The following is a 22,234-nucleotide window of genomic DNA, read 5'->3' on the forward strand; positions in this document are numbered from 1 at the left end:
GCTGCATTTTTCTTTCTCAAGATTGCTTTGACTATCCAGGGTCTTTTGTGTCTCCATACAAATTTTAACATTTTTTGTTCTAGTTCTGTAAAAAATGCCATTGGTAATTTGATAGGGATTGCATTGAATCTGTAGATGGCTTTGGGTAGTATAGTCATTTTCACAATATTGATTCTTCCAATCCAAGGACATGGTATATCACTCCATCTGTTTGTATCATCTTTAATTTCTTTCATCAGTGTCTTATAGTTTTCTGCATACAGGTCTTTTGTCTCCTTAGGTAGGTTTATTCCTAGGTATTTTATTCTTTTTGTTGCAATAGTAAATGGGAGTGTTTCCTTAATTTCTCTTTCACATTTTTCAACATTAGTGTATAGGAATATAAGAGATTTCTGTGCATTAATTTTGTATCATGCTACTTTACCAAATTCATTGATTAGCTCTAGTAGTTTTCTGGTAGCATCTTTAGGATTATCTATGTATAGTATCATGTCATATGCAAACAGTGACAGCTTTACTTTGTCTTTTCTGATTTTGATTCCTTTTATTTCTTTTTCTTCTCTGATTGCTGTGGCTAAAACTTCCAAAATCATGTGGAATAATAGTGGGGAGAGTGGGCAACTTTGTCTTGTTCCTGATCTTAGAGAAAATGGTTTCAGTTTTTCACCATTGAGAACGATGTTGGCTGTGGGTTTGTCATATATGGCCTTTATTACATTGAGGTAGGTTCCCTCTCTGCCTCCTATCTAGAGAGTTTTTATCATAAATGGGTGTTGAATTTTGTTGAAAGCTTTTTCTGCATCTATTGAGATTATCATATGGTTTTTACCTTTCAGTTTGTTAATATGGTTTATCACATTGTTGATTTGCATATATTGAAGAATCCTTGCATTCCTGGGATAAATCCCACTTGATCATTGTGTATGATCCTGTTAATGTACTATTGGATTCTGTTTGCTAGTATTTTGTTGAGGATTATCGCATCTATGTTCATCAGTGATATTGGCCTGTAGTTTTCTTTTATTGTGACAACTTTGTCTGGTTTTGGTATCCGGGTGATGGTGGCCTCATAGAATGAGTTTGGGAGTCTTCCTCCCTCCTCTATATTTTGGAAGAGTTTGAGAAGGATAGGTGTTAGCTTTTCTCTAAATGTCTGATAGAATCACCTGTGAAGCCAGCTGGTCCCGGGCTTTTGTTTGTTGGAAGATTTTTAATCACAGTTTCAATTTCAGTGCTTGTGATTTGTCTGTTTATATTTTCTAGCTCTTCCTGGTTCAGTTTCAGAATATGCTTTTCTAAGAATTTGTCCATTTCTTCCAGGTTGTCTGTTTTATTAGCATATAGTTGCATTTACTAATCTCTCATGATCCTTTCTATTTCTGCAGTGTCAGTTGTTACTTCTTTTTCATTTCTAAATCTATTGATTTGAGTCTCCTCCCTCTTTTCATGATGTGTCTGGCTAATGGTTTATCAATTTCGTTTATCTTCTCAAAGAACCAGCTTTTAGTTTTATTGATCTTTGCTATTGCTTCCTTCATTTAGTTTTCATTTATTTCTTATCTGATCTTTATGATTTCTTTACTTCTGCTAACTTTGGGGGGTTCTTTGCTCTTCCTTCTCTAATTGCTTTAGGTGAAAGGTTACATTGTTTATTTGAGATTTTTATTGTTTCTTGAGGTAGGATTGTATTGCTACAAACTTCCCGCTTAGAACTGTTTTTGCTGCATCCCATAGGTTTTGGGTTGCCGTGTTTTCATTGTCATTTGTTTCTAAGTATTTTTTTATTTCCTCTTTCCTTTATTCAGTGATTTCTTGGTTATTTAGTATTGTATTTTTTAGCTTATATCTGTTTGTATTTTTTAACATTTTTTTTCCTGTAATTGATATCTAGTCTCATAGCATTGTGGTCAGAAAAAATGCTTGATACAATTTCAGTTTTCTTACATTTACTGAGGCTTGATTTGTGACCCAATATATGATCTATCCTGGAGAATGTTCCATGAGCACTTGAGAAGAAAGTGTATTCTGTTGTTTCTGGATGGAATATCCTATAAATATTAATTAAGTTCATCTTGTTTAATGTGTGATTTAAAGCATGTGTTTCCATATTTATTTTCATTTTGGATGATCTGTCCATTTGTGAAAGTGGGGTGTTAAAGTCCCCTACTATTATTGTGTTACTTACTGTTGATTTCCCCTTTTACGGCTGTTAGCATTTGCCTTATGCATTGAGATGCCCCTATATTGGGTGCATAAATATTTACAATTTTTATATCTTCTTCTTGGATTGATCCCTTGATCATTATGTAGAGTCCTTCTTTGTCTCTTGTAATAGTCTTTTTTTTAAAGTCTATTTTGTCTGATATGAGAATTGCTACTCCAGCTTACTTTCGATTTCCATTTGCATGGAATATCTTTTTCCATCCCATCACTTTCAGTCTGTATGGGTCCCTAGGTCTGAAGTGGGTCTCTTGTAAACAGCATATATATAGGTCTTATTTTTGTATCCATTCAGCCAGTCTATGTCTTTTTGTTGGAGTATTTAATCCATTTACATTTAAGGTAATTATCAATATGTATGTTCCTATTACCATTTTCTTAATTGTTTTAGGTTTGTTTTTGTAGGTCTGTTCCTTCTCTTGTGTTTCCTGCCTAGAGAAGTTCCTTTAGCATTTGTTGTAAAGCTGGTTTGATGGTGCTGAATTCTCTTAGCTTTTGCTTGTCTCTAAACGTTTTATTTTCTCTGTTGAATCTGAATGATATACTTGCTGGGTAGAGTAATCTTGGTTGTAAGTATTTCCCTTTCATCACTTTAAATATGTCCTGCCGGTCCCTTCTGGCTTGCAGAGTTTCTGCTGAAAAGTCAGCTGTTAACCTTATGGGGATTCCCCTGTATGTTATTTGTTTCTTTTCCCTTGCTGCCTTTACTATTTTTTCTTTGTATTTAATTTTTGATAGTTTGATTTTATGTGTCTTGGCATGTTTCTCCTTGGATTTATCCTGTATGGGAACTCTCTGTGCTTCTTGGACTTGGGTGACTATTTCCTTTCCCATGTTAGGGAAGTTTTCAACTATGATCTCTTCAAATATTTTCTCAGACACTTTCTTTTTCTCTTCTTCTTCTGGGACCCCTATAATTTGAATGTTGGTGTGTTTAATATTGTCCCCAAGGTCTCTGAGACTGTCCTTAATTCTTTTCATTCTTTTTTCTTTATTCTGCTCTGCAGTAGTTATTTCCACTATTTTATCTTCCAGGTCCCTTATCCATTGATCTGCCTCAGTTATTCTGCTATTGATTCCTTCTAGAGATTTTTAAATTTCATTTGTTGTGTTGTTCATCATTGTTTGTTTGCTCTTTAGTTCTTCTAGGTCCTTGTTAAATGAGTCTTGTATTTTCTCCATTCTATTTCCACGATTTTGGAGCATCTTTACTATCATTACTGTGAATTCTTTTTCAGGTAGACTGCCTATTTCCTCTTCATTTATTTGGTCTGGTGGATTTTTATCTTGCTCCTTCATCTGCTGCATATTTCTCTTTCTTCTCATTTTGTTTAACCTAATGTATTTGGGGTCTCCTTTTCACAGGCTGTAGGTTCATAGTTCCTGTTGTTTTTGGTGTCTGCCCCTAGTGGGCAAGGTTGGTTCAGTAGGTTGTGTAGGCTTGTTGGTGGAGGGGACTGGTGCCTGTGTTCTTGTGGATGAGGCTGGATCTTGTCTTTCTCGTGGGCAAGACTGTGTCTTGTGGTGTGTTTTGGGGAGTCTGTGACCTTATTGTGATTTTAGGCAGCCTCTGTGCTAATGGGTGGGGTTGTGCTTCCGTCTTGCTAATTGTTTGGCATTGGGCTTCCAGCACTGGAGTTTGCTTGCTGTTGGGTGGAGCTCAGTCTTAACATTCAGATGGAGATCTCTGGGAGAGCTCCTTTCCTGCCCTTTCATAATAAACTTTGTGCTATGCTCTGGGGTAGACACTTAACATATAGCTTCTCTTTAATCTTCATGTAATACTATCAGGGTAGAAATTGTCATCTCCATTTTGTGTAAGTAGGTATAAATGTCAGCAGAAAGGACAAGATGAGGAATGGAGTCATTCTGTTGGGGCTTAAGAGAGAAATCCAGAACTTTTAAAGCTCCTTTAAGTAGGCAAACGTGCTCCCAAATTGGTTTGCTTCTGCCACTTGCCATTTCACTGCCCCACCATCCCAAGCCAGTTTCTTGTTTCTCTTTTCTCTCTTTACTACAAATCTACTTCTTCTCTCCAATATCTGTATTGTTGTGGTGTCTCTTATTAGCACAGTTGTCTGGAAAGGATTGTAGACCAAGTACAGCACCTGACATAGAGTAGGTTCTAATGACTATTTTTTGAAAAACTTAACAAACATTCTGAAACTCTGTGACCCATGTTATAAATGTCTGATAGCAACTCAAAGGATTATTCTGGGGAAAATAGAACTTACAGGAGTCAAACTTTACTCTAAAAGAATGAGTCTCCCTTGGTGGAATTTAAACCCTCATCAAGCTGGGTTGGGAGAGAAACACTGGGGAGTAAGAGCTTTGCCACGTGGTCTCCCGGTCACATGGAGTGGCTACCAGCCTGGATGATGATCAAAGCTGCTCTTATTTCATATTTGCCGTGGAGCTGAAGACTGGATAGCAGTCCTGGAAACACGTCTGTATGTTTATAGAGCTGGAAGAAAGCTACCAGCACAACCAGCCCACCCATTTGATGGGATTGTAAAAGCTCTTAACCAAGATAGTGCTGCTTTCCTTTACCCTGTTCTCCACTCAACCCAATGCCACCCCCAACTTGCTAAGAGTTTGGACTTTCTTTGAGTTGGGACTGAGACCAGCAGAGACTGGAAGGAGAGACTAAAACTTCACAGAGGAGTTCACCAGCAAAACCAGATATGTGCACACCTTCCAGTCCTGGCCTCCATCATTGGGCCTGACCAACAGCCCTGGACCCAATGAAGAACACAAAAAAACAGTGAGAAAGCCTGGCCGGAGGTTGGACCAGAAGCAGAATGACAATCCTGGAGCAGCAGTTCGTGCTCCCTGAAAGTTCACGACCAGGAGCTTTGGCCTCAGAAAAATCTGAGTTTGGATCCTGGATCTTCCTGTTTCTATCTTCGCCAAGATTTTTGCAGGCATCATTTTATTTCATCCTCACAGTGACTTAGATGAGGCTCCACACAGCATGTGAAGGTCAGGGCTAGGACCAGAACTCATGCTGCTGATTCCTCAACAAGGGCTCTTTCCCCTGCATCCTATCACTTCCATGTTTTGTTATTGTGGACACAGGAGAAAGTTTTGTCTTTGCTTTTAGGGTGAAGGCCCTGAGAGAAACCACTTTCAGAAAGACCACTTTCTCAGAAAAGGTCCATGACTATTGTCAGAGGAGGAGTAACTGCCTGCTGATTTTCCTTCTAGAAAGTTTCTAGTGTCAGGTGGAGCACAGCTAACAGTGCTCCAGTTTGTGAAACTGAGCCTCCAGGCTTCAAAGAGATGATAAGAAAGAAAATATGGCTTTTCAAATGGAGAGGAGAGAGTCCTGAATGAGGGCACCCCAGGGTCCTGAGACTCTGAGGGAATGTTCTCAGGGAGTCTGTGCCTAGGGCTCAGCTGGGGTCCTGTCACTGTACACCAGGAAAGCTACAGTCTTGGGCTCAAACTCTTTTCTGTGGACCATTCAGGAGCAACAACCGAGTGCTGGGAAGTAAAGCAGATCCTCAAGAATGTCTTTTCACCATCAACCATTTTTAAAAATTGAATCTGGGGCTTCCCTGGTGGCACAGTGGTTGCGAGTCTGCCTGCCGATGCAGGGTACACGGGTTCGTGCCCTGGTCCGGGAAGATCCCACATGCCGCGGAGCGGCTGGGCCCGTGAGCCATGGCCGCTGAGCCTGCGCGTCCGGAGCCTGTGCTCCGCGACGGGAGAGGCCACAACAGTGAGAGGCCCGCGTACCGCAAAAAAAAAAAAAAAAAAAAAAAAAGCATCTTGATTAGTTGCTAATAAAACTCTTTAAAAAAATATTGAATCTGAATCACTTTAATGATTCAAGTTTTCTCCAACTTCCCCCGCCGCTCCCATTGACAGGCTGCCCTCATTCCCTTTCTCACCTGCCTGGTTCCTGTGTTTGCAATCCTGCAGTTTGTGGCCAAATGTTTAACTGAGTCTTATTAAATAAGGTACTTTTAAAAAAGGTGATTGAAAGGGAGAGAAATGCCTAAAGCTATATTCATTTTTCACCCTCGTCCTGGAGTAGGCTTTGTTCCTGAAAGAGAAGGTGGAAGTGGGAAGATGGATTGCTCAACGTGAGTTCCTGAGAACTACTTGGAGGGAGTTTCAGGGCCCTTCCTGGATTTGAATGACAGGCTTTTAAAAGTCCATTCTGCCTCTGATAATGGAAGATGCCCTCATCATTCATTTGTTCATCATTCTTCCATCAAACATTTGCTAGACCCCACTGTCAGGCACTGTGGGGAATTCAAATTGAAGATTAAGTGATCTTTCTCCTTCAAGGACTTTACCATCTATTGGGGGCAATAAGTCATACTCAAATATCTATGCTGCAAAGTGGGTGTGTCAGTGACTAAGACAGTTGACTGCTGTGAGCTTTGTTTTAGGGAAACAGCAGCTCAAGGAACACATATGAGTCCACCAGCTTTCCACTGATGGAGACTGGGAAGCCAAGGGCAGATTTCACAGAGTATACTCACAAGTGCCGTGTGGACTAAATGAAAGTATGATGACAATAGTAAGTAATTTATTAATCATTAATAGACACTATCCCCAGAGTTGTATATACATTGCCTTATTTGGTCTTCACAATAACTTTAATAAGTACATACTGTTATTATGCCCATTTTACAGCTGAGGAAACTGAGACCATTAGAGGGTCTGAAGCCTGTCAAAGGTGACAGTCAGAAGTGGTTGGAGCACCAGTCCAGCAACATAGCCTATGCTCTTAACCACCCTGCTATACTGCTCCCACGTGAGTGTGAAAATGTACCCTTACAAAAATCCAATTCTAGAAGGAATCATTTCATTGTGTTGGCCTCATGTACTGCCAAACTCCAGTGCAGGCTCACTCTACTAAAATGTGAGTGCAATGGGACAGAAGCTGGGGGAGGTGAGCTCTCTTTGGTTGTCTAACTTTCATCATATGTTCTTAGGCCCTGGGACTGTAGTGTCCAAATAATCTTCACAGGGCAGTGTTATCTGAGGTGGTGTGTGAAAGAGTGACACACACACTTCCCATAAGGACTATGGGGTCAGCTGCCTGGCTGGCAGCCGGCGGAGAATTCATGGAACTTGGATAGCCTTCAGAACTGGTACCCCGTGAAACCATTCAGCTTATCTTGCTACATTTATTTTTGCTTATGGGAACTCACCACCCTGGGAATGCTATCCCCGTGATAGTCTGAGTGCACAGGACAAACCAAGACAATGGAACAACAGCTCCAGGGAAACCACAGCCTGGCTCAGTTCTGAAAGGGCTGTTTTAGAGGAAGGCAGAATTTTAGTGATGGTAAGGAGGAAGCTCACAGAGAGCACCAGTTTGCTGCACCGTCTCTCTTTGGACACATATGAGCTTTGTTTACAACTCTTAGAGCTTTCTGTTGAAGTTGGCTTTCACTCGCATTGCTAGGATTAGGATAGAACAAGACCATGCTGGAAGATCAGCCCCCAAGGCTACCCTTCAGACCTTGGTTGTCCATTCCAAGTGCGTGGCTTCCTGATACATACCAGGTGTTTTCCAAGGCGGTAATACTCCTGATGAGATGTGAGTACTGGTAGAGCAAAGAAGACTAGATCATCAAAGGGCACAGGTCTCAATTTACGTCATAAATTGCACTATTGATCTCCTACAGTTGAGCTTTCTAAGGTCTTTCAGAACTTCTTACACATCCTGGGAACCTGGAATTCAAGCCAGTTTGTATGGTGACCGAGTACCAAGCCCATCTCTCAATTCTTCTTTCCACACAGAAGCACTGTGATTGAAACAGAATAGTGAGGGAGTACAAGTTTGTTGAATGAATGAATGGATAAATAAACACATGTCTGACTATATATAAGCATAAATGAATAAATGAATAATAAATGATGAAAAGTACAGATGCTTTCTGACCAGACATGAAATATATTTAATATCTAGTTTTGTCAGACCCAGAAGATCATTTCCAATAATTAAAAAGAATGAAATGAAATCCAGTCACTGATGGTTTTATAGTTTGTGTGTCAGCAAGGTCCCTCTCACCTATCAGCATCAGGTACTTATTCTTACTTTACCTATTATATTTTCTGGAAACTTACCTTTCCTTGAAAAGCAGGGTTGTATTCCAGCAGCTGTCAGGTTGTGACACAGAGACAACTGCCTTCTCTGCTTACTCATAAGAGGGAACATGATCAATGGCCAGGTGGGTAAGAATACAAAGAAGCAGAGGTAGCTAAAGACCTCCTTTGGAAGGTTTTATGAAAGCTCTCACTCTGCGCAAGGTGGGAGCCCACTGCGGCCAGGTAGAGAACAGCAACCTCATCAACACAGCAAAAGGAGCAAGCCTTAAGGCACCAGTGGGATATGGGGAAGGAGTGGGAGAAAGTGGAACAGGAGATGGAACAAAGGGAGAAATGATTACACTATTCTAAGCCAACGCTTAGCTAGCAAGGTGCTGTGAAGATGAAACAGGCTGATTCCTAGACCAATAGCAGCCCAGATAGAATGAAACAGTGAAAATTCATGTGACTGCAGGGAGGGTCTGTAGACTAGAAGAATTAGAACTGAGCAGCTTAGACAGGAAAGGGACCCTTAGAGGATGTTTGAGGAGTTCAGGTGGCCCGTCACCACTCTGTAAGGACTGCCTCCATATGCCAGGACCCACAGTGGGCACTGGGGATAGAATTTTGACCAAACGCTCCCTGACCACGTAGAGCTTGACGTCTAGTGGGCAATAGAAAGATTCCCGGATACGTTGTGAAAACTTGGGGTTGTGGTCCCAGCTCCCCACAGCTTGTACTGGGTCACCCTGTACAAATCGCTGTGCCCATCTGGGCTTTGCCTGCTGAGTATCCTTGTGCTCCGTCTCCAGGCTTATGCTTCTAAGAAGGTCTTGTGAAAGCTTCTCTTTGTATTCTTTTTATTTTAATGCAAGTAATGTGAATTACATTATCTTTTATTTTAAATGGCATGAACAATATAATATTGCATTTGTAAAAATTCCAGATGCCTCTATATCCATTCATTTATGCATTCTTCCATCTAACAATATATTCATAGAGGTCTAACAAGAGCAGAGTTTCCCAATTTTCCTTCGGTTGAAAGACTGTGAATCATTTGAATTTTAATGGTGAGTATACATCATTCCTACCAGTAAAACAAAGGTTTTTTATGATTTGCATAAAAATGGAATAAATTGTAAGGAATCTAGGTCACTGAAAGACTGTCATGACTCAATAACTGAGGGAGCTGGGATCTTGGAAAGGGGGGCTCTACTTGTGCATCGTTGTGGTTGGTTTACTTGGACTTGTTCTCTTCTCTTCAGGTACCAGACGTGCTCCAACAATGGACTGGTGGCAGGATTCCAGAGCCGCTACTTCGAGTCAGTGCTGGATCGGGAGTGGCAATTTTACTGTTGTCGCTACAGCAAGAGATGCCCATATTCCTGCTGGTGAGTTTAGCAGCCAAATGCAACTCCTCACTGCTTCTGGGGCTGGAGGGGAGCTTGCGGGGTGGTGGGGGGTGGTGCTCTGGTCCAGGTTTCTGGCTTCAAATAAGCCTGGGCTGTCACAAACAAGTTTTAAATATAGCATCTAGCCTATAGAAGGGGATGGATGGATGGATGGATGGATGAGTGGAAAAAAATGTCAGAATAATACTCACACTGGGAGAGACCTTACAGGTCATCAACCCACTGCTCCTATATCCCTCTTTTGGCAGAAAAGGAAACAAACAGAATAGAGCAAGGATGTGACTTGCCCGAAACCACCCAGCTATTTCATGGGGGTTCACTTCTAAGCTGAAGTGTACTGACTCCTGTTTTAGTGCTCTTTTCCCTCTATCACAATAACTACTCATCACATCCAAGGCTGCTGAACCCATCTGGGAACTTATGTTTTCCCACGGGACTTCTCTGGAAGAAGCCAACCCTGTTCCAGGTCAGAGTGGCAAACATAGTATATAATTACAGACTGAAAAAGGAGGCTAGTGCTTTCTAGATAACTATGTAATTCCAGTCTGTGAAATTTTGTTCCTTTCTGGCTCCCTGGGCTGATGCCACATATCCCCTGACCTAGACTTTGGGTTGACTAGGAGGATGTGTGTATATTTATTTACCCTGATAACTTACACTGGATGTTGACAACGTAACTTGTCCCAAGTTCTTCAGTCTGCAAACAAGTCAGACATTTCTGCTTTGGACAAAGGAATCCAAAAGTGTCAACATTTGAAGGTTGGCTGACTCAAATGATGTATCTCTCCTCAGAGTGATGCTTGGAAGAACAGCCTTGTGGGTTATGCTTATTCTCTGCAACCAGAGAGCATTATTCCACAGATGCCCACGTGGGGCACAATGTCTCTAAGGATATGCATCTCCAAACTCTTAACATTTTTCTGTTTGAAGCAATGATAAATGGTAACTTCAGAGATCAACGTCAGCTGATATCAGTAGCTATCTGATGGGGCAGGGACCTCGTCCAGCTTTCCAAAATGCCTCCATAAAGCTGTTCTTACTCCACCACAGCAGGCAAACAGGCATGGCTAGGGTGTAGGATATAACTGTGAAAGGTCCTGAATCCAAGGCCAAAGGGGCTTCACATTCTAGGGTGGAGTGGAAGGAGCCTACCAATCATTAAGGAAATTAATGAACAGGGAACTATGTAGGTAGGCACAAAGTCTTGATATCAAAGACTGGCAAATAGAGATGTGCAACTTTTCTTAAGTTGCCCAAGACATTCAAATCTCTGGTAGCCATATTTATCCTTGGCTTTGGTCTGCAATGGTCTGCCCATCTTCCTTCACCACCCTACCCTGCCCCTTCCTCATCCCACTACCTCACCCAGACATGTCACTGATGGTTGGTAGAACCAAAGGGTGGGGGGAGAAAGGAGAGAATTACTCAGAAAGACACAGCAAGTCAACTTAGAAGCGGTCCCTCTAAGGAAGGCTTCACTTACTGCACCTCTTTCCGGTTGCGTGGTGTTAGAGCTGAGAGCTACCACGGTTGTTAAGGAAATGGTACTTTTTCAAAGGGACCCTTGGAGCAGCAGCAGAACGAGGCTGCCATATCACCATGGTAAGCAGTGCATGACTCACTCTCCCACTGGTGTGTCTAGACATTTTAGTGGCATCTTTACATTTCCGGAGTCATGACGGTATATGTTTTTCTAAATTGAATGAAACCTCTAGGGCATGAATTAGGTCATAGTTCTTCAGCATCTCAGCATATCGCCTGGCACAAAGCGGGCCCTTAATACATTTCTCGAATGAATAACGAAACATCACAGGCGCATAGGAACTGTAACAGTGGTGAAACCTGACATTGATATGATGATGTTTTATAGCGGAAAAAGACTTCATTCACGAGCATCATTTTATTTGATCCTTTTAACAGCTCTTTGGAGTGAGAACTGTTTTCCCACACCTTCCCACAGTGAAAACTCCTGATAACTCTCTTATTTGAAACCTTCCCTTACATCACTTTAACTAGCTTGAATCACCTCCCAGGGAACTGGACATGTGTAGGTGGGGACATTTTTCTCTTCCCACTTTGAAGGCCATTCTGCAGCATTGAGCCTGACACTGAGAAGTGAGCATCTATCCTCTCTGTGCTTGCAAGCTTTTAGGGATTCAGGAATAGCACCACTCTGCACAGGAAAAAAAAAAAAAAAATCAGCCAACCAACTCCCACATAAGTGCAGGATTTATTTGTTTGGTGGGAACCAAGGTGCTGCTCCCATTTCAGTCTCTGCAGTTTCTCATGAGATAATACAGCATCACTGAGCTCTGGCAAGAAAGCGAATTCCTGATAGATGCAGACATGGCGTCACTCACCGGTCCCCACTGGGATTGGATACATATGTAAACGTTACGCATATTTATTTATATGTGAGAATTAATTCTTAGTCCATTCATCTGCAAACCACAAACACGTCACTGAGGAAGCCACAACCTTTCACAGACTGTTTGAAATAATTCCTCAGTCTCCAAACAGCTCCAGCGGCTGTCCCCCATCAGCATGCTAAGGCTGTCCATGTGGAGAATATGTCCCAGGAACCGACAGTTTTGAATTGAGCATGTGTTTCCTTTCCTAAATGGTTCTTCTCCAGATTCGTGACCTTACATCAGGTTCACTGGATAATATGTTTTGACCAAAAAAATAATGGCCTTCTTCAGAATTAACACAGATAACCCGTTAGTTTTCCTTCAGCCTTGAGTTTCTATGACTCTCAGATGTTGCATTCTATTTTCCGCTGCCTAGTCCCCCTCTCCCCTGCTCAAGTCATAGCCACAGAATTTTTCTTCTTAATTCCTAGATAGCTCTGGCTAACAACAACAAGAAAATCAGTTCATCATAATATTCTCCTCTGTCTACCCCAAAGCACTCCATCAAAGCTAATCTTTAACTCCTACTCTCATTGTTCAGATTTTAATACAAGATGGATAGTGTCTGCATGACTGTTCCCCATGAAATCGTGGCAGGGACAAGAATGACCTCATAGGCACCTCCACTGTGGCGTCTGTCACCCCTACCCCAGCTCAAATGCCTGCTGCGGCACTGTTCCCAGAGGTCTGGTGGGAAGGGCAGCTTCTACACTGGTTCTTCTGAGCAGGTGGGAAGCTGTTATTATAGAGATGGAGACACACACACTTTGAGAAATAGGACTGAATGTTAACATTTAAAGCAGCTTGCATTGAGTTTAGATGCTTTGGTGCCCTGCACCAACCATTGCCTGGCATTGCATGATGGACAAAGCACTCATTCGGGAGACAATGGCGCCTCTGAGCTCGAGCAAAATCAGTCATACCTTTCTTCAGCTGGGGTGGCCATCGTAATTACTGTGCCATATTTATAATACAGAAATGTGTTTGCTGCATGCATCTCAGTGCTGCCTCCTTTCTTATGCACAAACTTCAAGAGCAGAAATTTCAGAGATGTCGCTGGTTGTCTAGTAAGTATTGGGTAACGAAGGCCAGGCCCTACTTGTTATTTTAGAACAAAGTAAACCTCGCAATTTGAGACCAAATTTGTCATTTTGTTCTCTCTAGTCTGCTCTCCTTTACTGTTTTCTAGAAATAATCATTCATTCTTCTATTCATGAATTCATTTAATCAGACTGAATATAAATGAATATAAAATAAGTACAACTCATAGACTTTGATTCAGTTCCTGTTGATCACGATGATGATGATAATGATGATTTTTATTTATTGAGCACTTATCATGTTAACACATTGACTTTTTTTTGAATTATATTTTATTTTTTAATACAGCAGGCTTTTATTAGTTATCTGTTTTATAAATATTAGTGTATATATGTCAATCCCAATCTCCCAATTCATCCCACCACCACCACCACCCCCGCTTTCCGCCTTGGTGTCCATACATTTGTTCTCTATATCTGTGTCTCTATTTACACCCTGCTAACTGGTTCATCTGTATCATTTTCTAGGTTCCACATATATGCGTTAATATACGATATTTGTTTTTCTCTTTCTGACTTATTTCACTCTTTATGACAGTCTATAGGTCCATCCACGTCTGCAAATGACCCAATTTTGTTCCTGTTTATGGCTGAGTAATATTCCATCGTATATATGTACCACATCTTCTTTATCCATTCATCTGTAGATGGGGATTTAAGTTGCTTTCATGACCTAGCTATTGTAAATAGAGCTGCAATGAACAGTAGGGTGCATGTGTCTTTTTGAATTATGGTTTTCACTGGGTATATGCCCAGTAGTGGGACTGCTGAGTCATATGGTAAATCTATTTTTATTTTTTTAAGGAACCTCCATACTGTTCTCCATAGTGGCTGTATCAATTTACATTCCCACCAACAGTGAAAGAGGGTTCCCTTTTCTCCACACCTTCTCCAGCATTTGTTGATTGTAGATTTTCTGAAGATGCCCATTCTAACTGGTGTGAGGTGATACCTCATTGTAGTTTTGATTTGCATTTCTCTAATAATTAGTGATGTTGAGCAGCTTGTCATGTGCCTCTTGGCCATTTTATTGTCATACCGCTGCTTGTAGTAGTCTCTTAGGATGCTTTGTATTTCTGCCGTGTCTGCTGTAACTTCTCCTTTTTCATTTCTGATTTTATTGATTTGAGTCCTCTCCCTCTTTTTCTTGATGAGCCTGGCTAAAGGTTTATCAATTTTCTTTATCTTTTCAAAGAACCAGTTTTTAGTTTTCTTGATCTTTTCTACTGTTTTCTTTGTTTCTGTTTCATTTATTTTTGCTTTGATCTTTATGATTTCTTTCCTTCTACTAACTTTGGGTTTTGTTTGTTCTTCTACCTCTAGTTCTATTAGGTATAAGAGTAGGCTTTTTATTTGAGATTTTTCTTGTTTCTTGAGGTAGGATGGTATTGCTATAAACTTCCCTCTTAGAACTGCTTTTGCTGCATCCCATAGGTTTTGGATCATCGTGTTTTTGTTGTCATTTGTCTCTAGGTATTTTTTAATTTCCTTTTTGATTTATTCAGTGATCTCTTGGTCATTTAGTAACGTATTGTTTAGCCTCTATGTGTTTGTGGGGTTTTTCCTTTTTTCCCCCTGTAATTTGTATCTAATCTCATAGTGTGCTGGTCGGAAAAGATGCTTGATATGATTTCAATTAATTTACCGAAGCTTGATTTGTGACCCAAGATGTGATCTATCCTGGAGAATGTTCCATTTGCACTTGAGAAGAAAGTGTAATCTGCTGTTTTTGGATGGAATGTCCTATAAATATCAATTAAATCTATCTGGTCTATTGTGTTGTTTAAAGCTTGTGTTTCCTTATTAATTTTCTGTCTGGATGATCTGTCCATTGGTGTAAGTGAGGTGTTAAAGTCCCCCACTATTACTGTATTACTGTTGATTTCCTCTTTTATAGCTGTTAGCAGTTGCCTTATGTATTGAGGTGTGCCTATGTTGGGTGCATATATATTTATAATTGTTATATCTTCTTGGATTGATCCCTTGGTCATTCTGTAGTGTCCTTCCTTGTCTCTTGTGACATTCTTTACTTTAAAGTCTATTTTATCTGATATGAGTATTGCTACTCCAGCTTTCTTTTGATTTCCATTTGTATGCAATATCTTTTCCATCCCCTCACTTTCAGTCTGTATGTGTCCCTAGGTCTGAAGTGGGACTCTTGTAGATAGCATATATATGGGTCTTGTTTTTGTATCCATTCAGTGAGCCTGTGTCTTTTGGTTGGAGCAGTTAATCCATTCACGTTTAAGGTAATTATCGATATGTATATGCCTATTACCATTTTCTTAATTGTTATGGGTTTGTTTTTGTAGGTCCTTTTCTTCTCCTTGGTTCCCACTTAGAGAAGTTCCTTTATCATTTGTTGTAGAGCTGGTTTGGTGGTGCTGAATTCTTGTAGCTTTTGCTTGCCTTTAATGCTTTTGATTTCTCTGCTGAATCTGAATGTGATCCTTGCCAAGTAGAGTAATCTTGGTTGTAGGTTCTTCCTTTTCATCACTTTAAATATATCGTGGCACTCCCTTCTGGCTTGTAGAGTTTCTGCTGAAAAATCAGCTATTAACCTTATGGGAGTTCCCTTGTATGTTATTTGTCGTTTTTCCCTTGTTGCTTTCAATAATTTTTCTTTGTCTTTAATTTTTGTCAATTTGATTACCATGTGTCTTGGCATGTTTCTGCTTGGGTTTATCCTGCCTGGGACTCTCTGCACTACCTGGACTTGGGTGGCTATTTCTTTTCTCCTGTTAGGGAAGTTTTTGACTATAATCCCTTCAAATATTTCCTCAGGTCCTTTCTCTCTTTCTTGTCTTTCTGGGACCCCTATAATGCAAATGTTGGTGTGTTTAATGTTGTCCCAGAGGTCTCTTATTCTGTCTTCATTTCTTTTCATTCTTTTTTCTTTTTTCTGTTTCATGGCAGTGAATTCCACCATTCTATTTTCCCGGTCACTTATATGTTCTTTTGCCTCAGTTATTCTGCTATTGATTCATTATAGTGTATTTTTCATTTCAGTTATTGGATTGTTCATCTCTGCTTGTTTGGTCTTTAATTCTTTGTAGGTGTTTGTTCTTTAATCCTTCTAGGTCTTTTTTAAACACACCTTGCATCTTCTCGATCTTTGCCTCCATTCTTTTTCCGAGGTCCTGGATAATCTTCACTATCATTATTCTGAATTTTTTTTCTGGAAGGTTGCTTGTCTCCACTTCATTTAGTTGTTTTTCTGGGGTTTTATCTTGTTCCTTCCTCTGATACATAGTCCTCTGCCTTTTTGCTTTGTGTATCTTTTGTGAATGTGGTTTTCCTTCCACAGGCTGCAGGAATGTAATTCTCCTTGCTTCTGCTGGCTGCCCTCTGGTGGATGAGGCTAGTGCCTTGTTTATTTCTTATGCATGCGACTCATGATACTATGACACAGATCAGAGAATTGAGGTGCAGAAATTGCGACTTGTTCAAAGTACTGAACTCAATTCCAACAGGTCTATCTGCTTCCCAATCCCATGTTCTTTGCAGAGAACTGAGCTCTCTGAGTGTTGATAAGGAAATAAGACCTGGACAGGTGAAGTATTAGGTAACAATACAGTAGGCACCCAGTAGTGAAAACAGAGAAGAAAGTGGTTATTTTTGCTGAAGGGGAGATGTTGCAGATGGAGTTGCCCCCACTGATTGCAGGACCATGGCAACCATGATGTAAGTTGGCCAGTGAAAGCCAGCATGAATCAAAACAAATGTGTTTGCTGACCAGCTCTGAGCTTGGACAGCGAGCTGGAAATTCAGTTCTAAGAGAATAATTTGGAAAATACTTAGGGACTTTCCTCTTCTAATTTAAGTCACAGATATCTCTGGAACTGTGTTCCCCATGTTGCGATACATACTTGAACTGTTTGATATATAGATCTCCAAAATCCGCCACAAGTGGACAGACATGAACATACTGCATTCTTTCTCATACCCCCAGAGTTCAGGGTCTCTCTGCAGAGAAGGGCACTTTGGTGACTACAGAGTCATTTAGTCTCACTTGACCACTTTCTCCAGCTCTTTGCAGTAGAAGCCAGGGTGACTGTTCCCTTGAGGTTGCTTTCCTTTATGCATAAGTGCAATTGGGTTTTACTTTTCGCATTTCTGCAAAAGTAATTCAAACAGGTTCTGGTACAGCACCTATTGGGGGTGCCAGACCACTGGCAAATTAGCCTAAACTAAAGTTTTCTCATTTCTTGTAGCTTACCTAGAAAAGCATTTATTATGCAAGAGGATTGATCACAAACAGATTCTGTTTATTTAAGACATTTCTCAATGATTTTCCTGTCAGAAAGGGGCATCCTCTTTTTGGCTGGATGCAGAATGTAGGCCAACTTCAATACATCAAGTCTATAAATGTTGAATTTCTCCTCCATGCCCACTGCTGAACTCGATCATAAAGGTGTATATGACTTCCATGTACCAATGACCCCTCAAAGAGTTCACTGTATTGATCATCATCGTGAAACAAGATGCTATACAGTATTCTGTTTCTAATCAGATGCTAAATATGTGGTGCTAACAAGTAATAGAACATTAGAATGTGATATTTTAAATGAGGTGTTAATTAGGAAGTGGAGAAAATAGGAGCAAAACAGAACTAGAGATTGGACTGATCAGCAGAAGCTTCTCTGAAATGTTGTTTGAGCATGGGCTGAGCTCTTAACAATGGGATGGAAAACATTGTTTCCTCTTGTCTTTAAAAATGCTGAAGTATGGCTTCCTCAGGTACCCCCTTCTGGTTTGTTACCTTGTAAGTGCTGAGTTTTCTTCCAGTTTTTACAGTAGAAGTCTGTAGTGTGTGCCTCTCTGGCATTTCACAAAGTGGGATAAGGTTGAGGATGTGACACCAGCTGACTTTGGGTCATGAGACATGGCCCCATTTGTTCATGTGCACTCCAGTGGGATGCATGGCCTGAAAGTGGAGCCTCTAGGATGACCCCAAATAATCCAGCTGTCCTACCTACCAGCAGGTCAGACATGTAACAGATAGATGCTAGTGCTATGAAGTCTGACTTTATGTTCAAGTCTCAGTAATCAATAATAAAGGTGAAGTTTGTTAAAATCTTATACTGAGTCACTTTCTGTTAAAGAATAGAGTCAAAACCCTTTAACTATTAAAAACCGCATAATTTCTTAAGCAAACCTCCGACAAAAAGTAAAATTGTCCTCTTTATCTAACTAAATTCTATCTCTACTCCCCTTTTTAAAATGAATGTGATAACATATATCTGAGTAAGCTCTGTGATATATCTCACAGCAAAGGAGAATGCCATCTATCAGCTGCAGTTCAGTTTGTGGTAACGTATTGGAGAGAAATCATTTATTGATTCTAGTTGGATCTACTGATAATTTCAGAGCTTTAATAACCTTAGACGAGAAAATCCTATATCAGTCTTAAAAATCCCTTCCATTTGTATGGGCTCTCTTCAGTTCATAACTAATTTCTTTCCATCTCCTTCAACCTTATCTAATACAAGAAGCTGTACAAGTGGTTCTATGTTATCAAGTTCTCACTTAGCTTTGGAACAACTTTCTGTCTCTCTCATCTTGCCTGCATAGGGCGTAAAAAGTAATGTAAAGCGAGGAATTGTACCCCAATAGTCACTCATCTAAAAGTGATAGGAGGAACACATACACACACATATGTACTTCTTTGTAAAGGGATATGTAAGGCTCCTGATAGAAGACCTTCAGTAAGTGACTCATTTCAGTAAATTGAATAAAGACACCTTTCTGACTGAACTTTCCCTTCATCTTTCCAAGCTGAAGGCTTGTTTGATTGTTGTAATTGGCCTAGGAATGTATGGCAATGCTCAGTATGAAGTGTGCTTTGCCAAAAAGCTGCCTGAAGTGACCTGGTAATTCACAAGGAATCTGCAACCACACTGAACTCTCCTCCTCTCTCCCTCTGGAAGCTCATTGCCATAGCTTATGAAACGCTGATCTTCTGCTTCCCTGTAGTCTCTTAATTTCCTGACAAGTCCCTATGCCCTTGTCCCAATACCTAGTTCTGAAAGTTTAAATTCTTTTTTTCCTCTGAGGAGCCATTACTAGGGCTTTCACTTATTAGAATATTTTGTGTATGCATGATGTCATCACGAACTAAACGGAGACACATCTATCTGGTTCTAAAATTCAGAATCCTGGACCGTATTGAAACAGCAGCTCCCTCTATGAATGGTGTTTGGGAGGTTCACTTTCCTCCCAAAGGGGAGGAAAGGGGCCTTTCTCTCTCTGTATTTTCAGTTTCATAAAGTAGGGATAATTTCTATCAATATCCAAACTCCTTCCCTAGCCTCTTTAATCTAGGATTCTGTAAGATAGTCTAAACTTTATCTCATGATTTTATAACAAAAACAAAACAACACCAAACCCCAGAAATAAGGCAAAAACAAAAACTTGCCTGGGATCAAGATGGAAATACACAAATAAGCATGCATAATACCTTCTCCAGGGCATTCTAGAAATTCACTGAACAGCAGTCCCCCACAGAGAAATCTCCCAGTTGAACAGCAGGCCCTTTGGTCTGATCACCTCCAAAAATGAAGCAATAGGGAATGCTCGTTGAAGAAAGCGTTGGATGACTTTTGTCCCCCTTTGAAGCTTAAAATGTCATGATTTTTTTAAAATGCAAGTCTCTTTCCCACTTATTCCAAATGTATTTAACTATCCAAATCATCTGAAGGTAGATCAGTAAAGACTTAAATAGAAGTCTAGCCTAATTATTTCCAATAGTTTTGGCAATTGGATTTAGCCTAATGCAGTATTACCTTATGTAGACTTTGCCTCAGCAGGTATTAAAATGTTTGGCAATTAACTTTTATACACTGTATCTAAAGAATGCTCTAAAAGTTCTGGAAAATACTTTGTGCTTCCTGATGCAAGAAAAACACCTCCTACTCCATCTCTTTTAATCCTAATTTGCATTATCCACATTCTCAACCAATCCCTCTTTCTTTGGGTAAACTTGAATCTAGCACTTGTTAGGATCCTCAGGGATCATAAACCAATGGAATCCAAAGGACAACCTATTAGGTCCACTTATGAGTCATTTAACATTTTCATTAGAAAGATAAAGCCCCTGTTCTGGGTCTCTTTGGAAGCACAAAATAGACTTCTGCATTAGCCTTATTTCCTTTCATGAACATGTTGGGTCTGGCATACTTATGTCTTATGTCTTAAGAAGAGAAAAATCAGAGAACAAGGACAACTGCATAATGTGGGAAAAGGGATGGTTATGAACAAAGACAGTGAATTTTTAGGGCTCTGGCTAACCCAGGTTACCCTGAGCTAACCATTGATCTTGTTGCATCTAAGCACTGAGATTCTCTTGGGAGACCTTCCAGTTTATAAATCAATCTTTTTAAGATTTCATGACAATCTTGCAGTATTATGACTACACAGGGAGAGATGTTTCTATCATCAACATACAATGACCCCAAATCACATTAAATTACTAACACTCACTATTTGTTTCCCAAGCAGCCTTGGGGATGCAGATGAAGACTTTGGGGAACCTGTATCATACTGAAAGGACTATTTTGGTCTTGAAGAGCCCCAGTGGTTTAGCCTTATAAGAACCAGGAAATTCAAGATTTATTCCAGGGTGGACCACAACGAACCTCTTCAGAGAGAGGCCCAGGATTGACGTAATTTTGGAGAAAGAAGGAAAGGAGAAGGAGGAAGAAGAAACAAAATTTCTTCTAATAATTCAACTCCTACCACGTGTCACACATATTTGTATTACTGCCAATGACAAACCTATAAGGTAGCTTTCATTCTTCTATAGACCAGGAAACTGAGATTAAATGACTCTCCCAAGGCTATTTATTTATTCAGCAAATACTTACTAGGTACCAGGAACTGTTTTAGGCGCCAAAGAAACAATGGCAGACTAGGTAAAGAGCACCCTTGTACAGCTTACCTTTTACTTTAATATTTTTCAAACACCTTTTAGATCATGACTCACAATAAAAAATGCATATTAAACTATTACACAATACAAACATCATATAAATACAAACATGCATATATACTTGAAACAAAGTTTTTACACACACACCCAAGAACTTATCTTTAGTGTGTACAATGCAGTCTCTGATATTTTCTATTCTATTTCTTCTTTTTTTAAAGTTCATCTGGTACTAACCAATTAAATTGATTTCATGATCTGCAACTAAGTCACAATCCACAGTTTGAAAACATGGTTCTAGTGGACTTGAATGGAATGGATTAATATTGATATTAATCAATATTTCCTCGAGACCTGAGGAGTTATCTACATCTTTTTCAGTGTATAGTTTAACGGCAAGAAGGAATATGAGAAGTGCAAGGAAGCTGTCCATCATTTGGCAGCCTGGAATAGCTTGGTGGAGGCCACCCAACTCTGGTTTGGGTCTCCCATAATGTTCAAACTCCATCTCTCCCTTATAGTATGTCTCTTGTTTGCTCCTGTTTGCCTCCAGCAATAATAGTTTTATCTTTTCCCTCTAACCTTTTGTTCTTCCCACACAGGCTGACAACAGAATATCCAGGCCACTATGGTGAGGAAATGGACATGATTTCCTACAATTATGATTACTATATACGAGGAGCAACAACCACTTTCTCTCCAGTGGAAAGGTGAGCCTTCACCATGGGCTAGGGTTAGCGAGGTCAGGAATTAGCTCCACACAAGAATCATGCCTGTAGGAACCTGGATCTGGGGTTTTCCCTATTTGAGTTTCTTACTTGGTCTAAGATTAACTGAGAGATTGATGGGACAGTGGAAAGCAATGAGAATTGAACCCATTTCAGCAGCAGCAGATGAGGTTGTGTTCCAACTTGCTCAGAGCAGGAAATTCCCAACTTGGTATTCCATGATGTTCTAAGCTTTTCCCTGTATTCAATTTCAAAGAGGATTTTTCCTTACCAAACATTAGGAAGAGAGTACAAAAATGATTGAAAGAGTACCCACTGTCAAAATGAACCCTCTCCAATGCCATTTCTCCATATGGTCCCCACTTTGGGTTGTGGGAAGAGA

At 40.2% G+C, this 22,234-nt stretch overlaps 1 protein-coding gene across 1 annotated transcript in view; it reads left to right on the top strand.

The window, feature by feature from the left end:
* Positions 1-22,234, top strand: part of DPT (dermatopontin) — a 39,464-nt gene that overhangs the window by 12,690 nt on the left and 4,540 nt on the right. The window contains exons 2-3 of the mRNA XM_079938302.1: positions 9,540-9,665; positions 21,727-21,834. Of these exons, the coding sequence (XP_079794428.1) occupies positions 9,540-9,665; positions 21,727-21,834 (234 nt within the window). The remainder of the gene's footprint in view (positions 1-9,539; positions 9,666-21,726; positions 21,835-22,234) is intronic.

The sequence above is a fragment of the Stenella coeruleoalba genome, assembly GCF_951394435.1.
Source record: "Stenella coeruleoalba genome assembly, chromosome: 1".
Taxonomy (NCBI): Eukaryota; Metazoa; Chordata; class Mammalia; order Artiodactyla; family Delphinidae; genus Stenella; species Stenella coeruleoalba.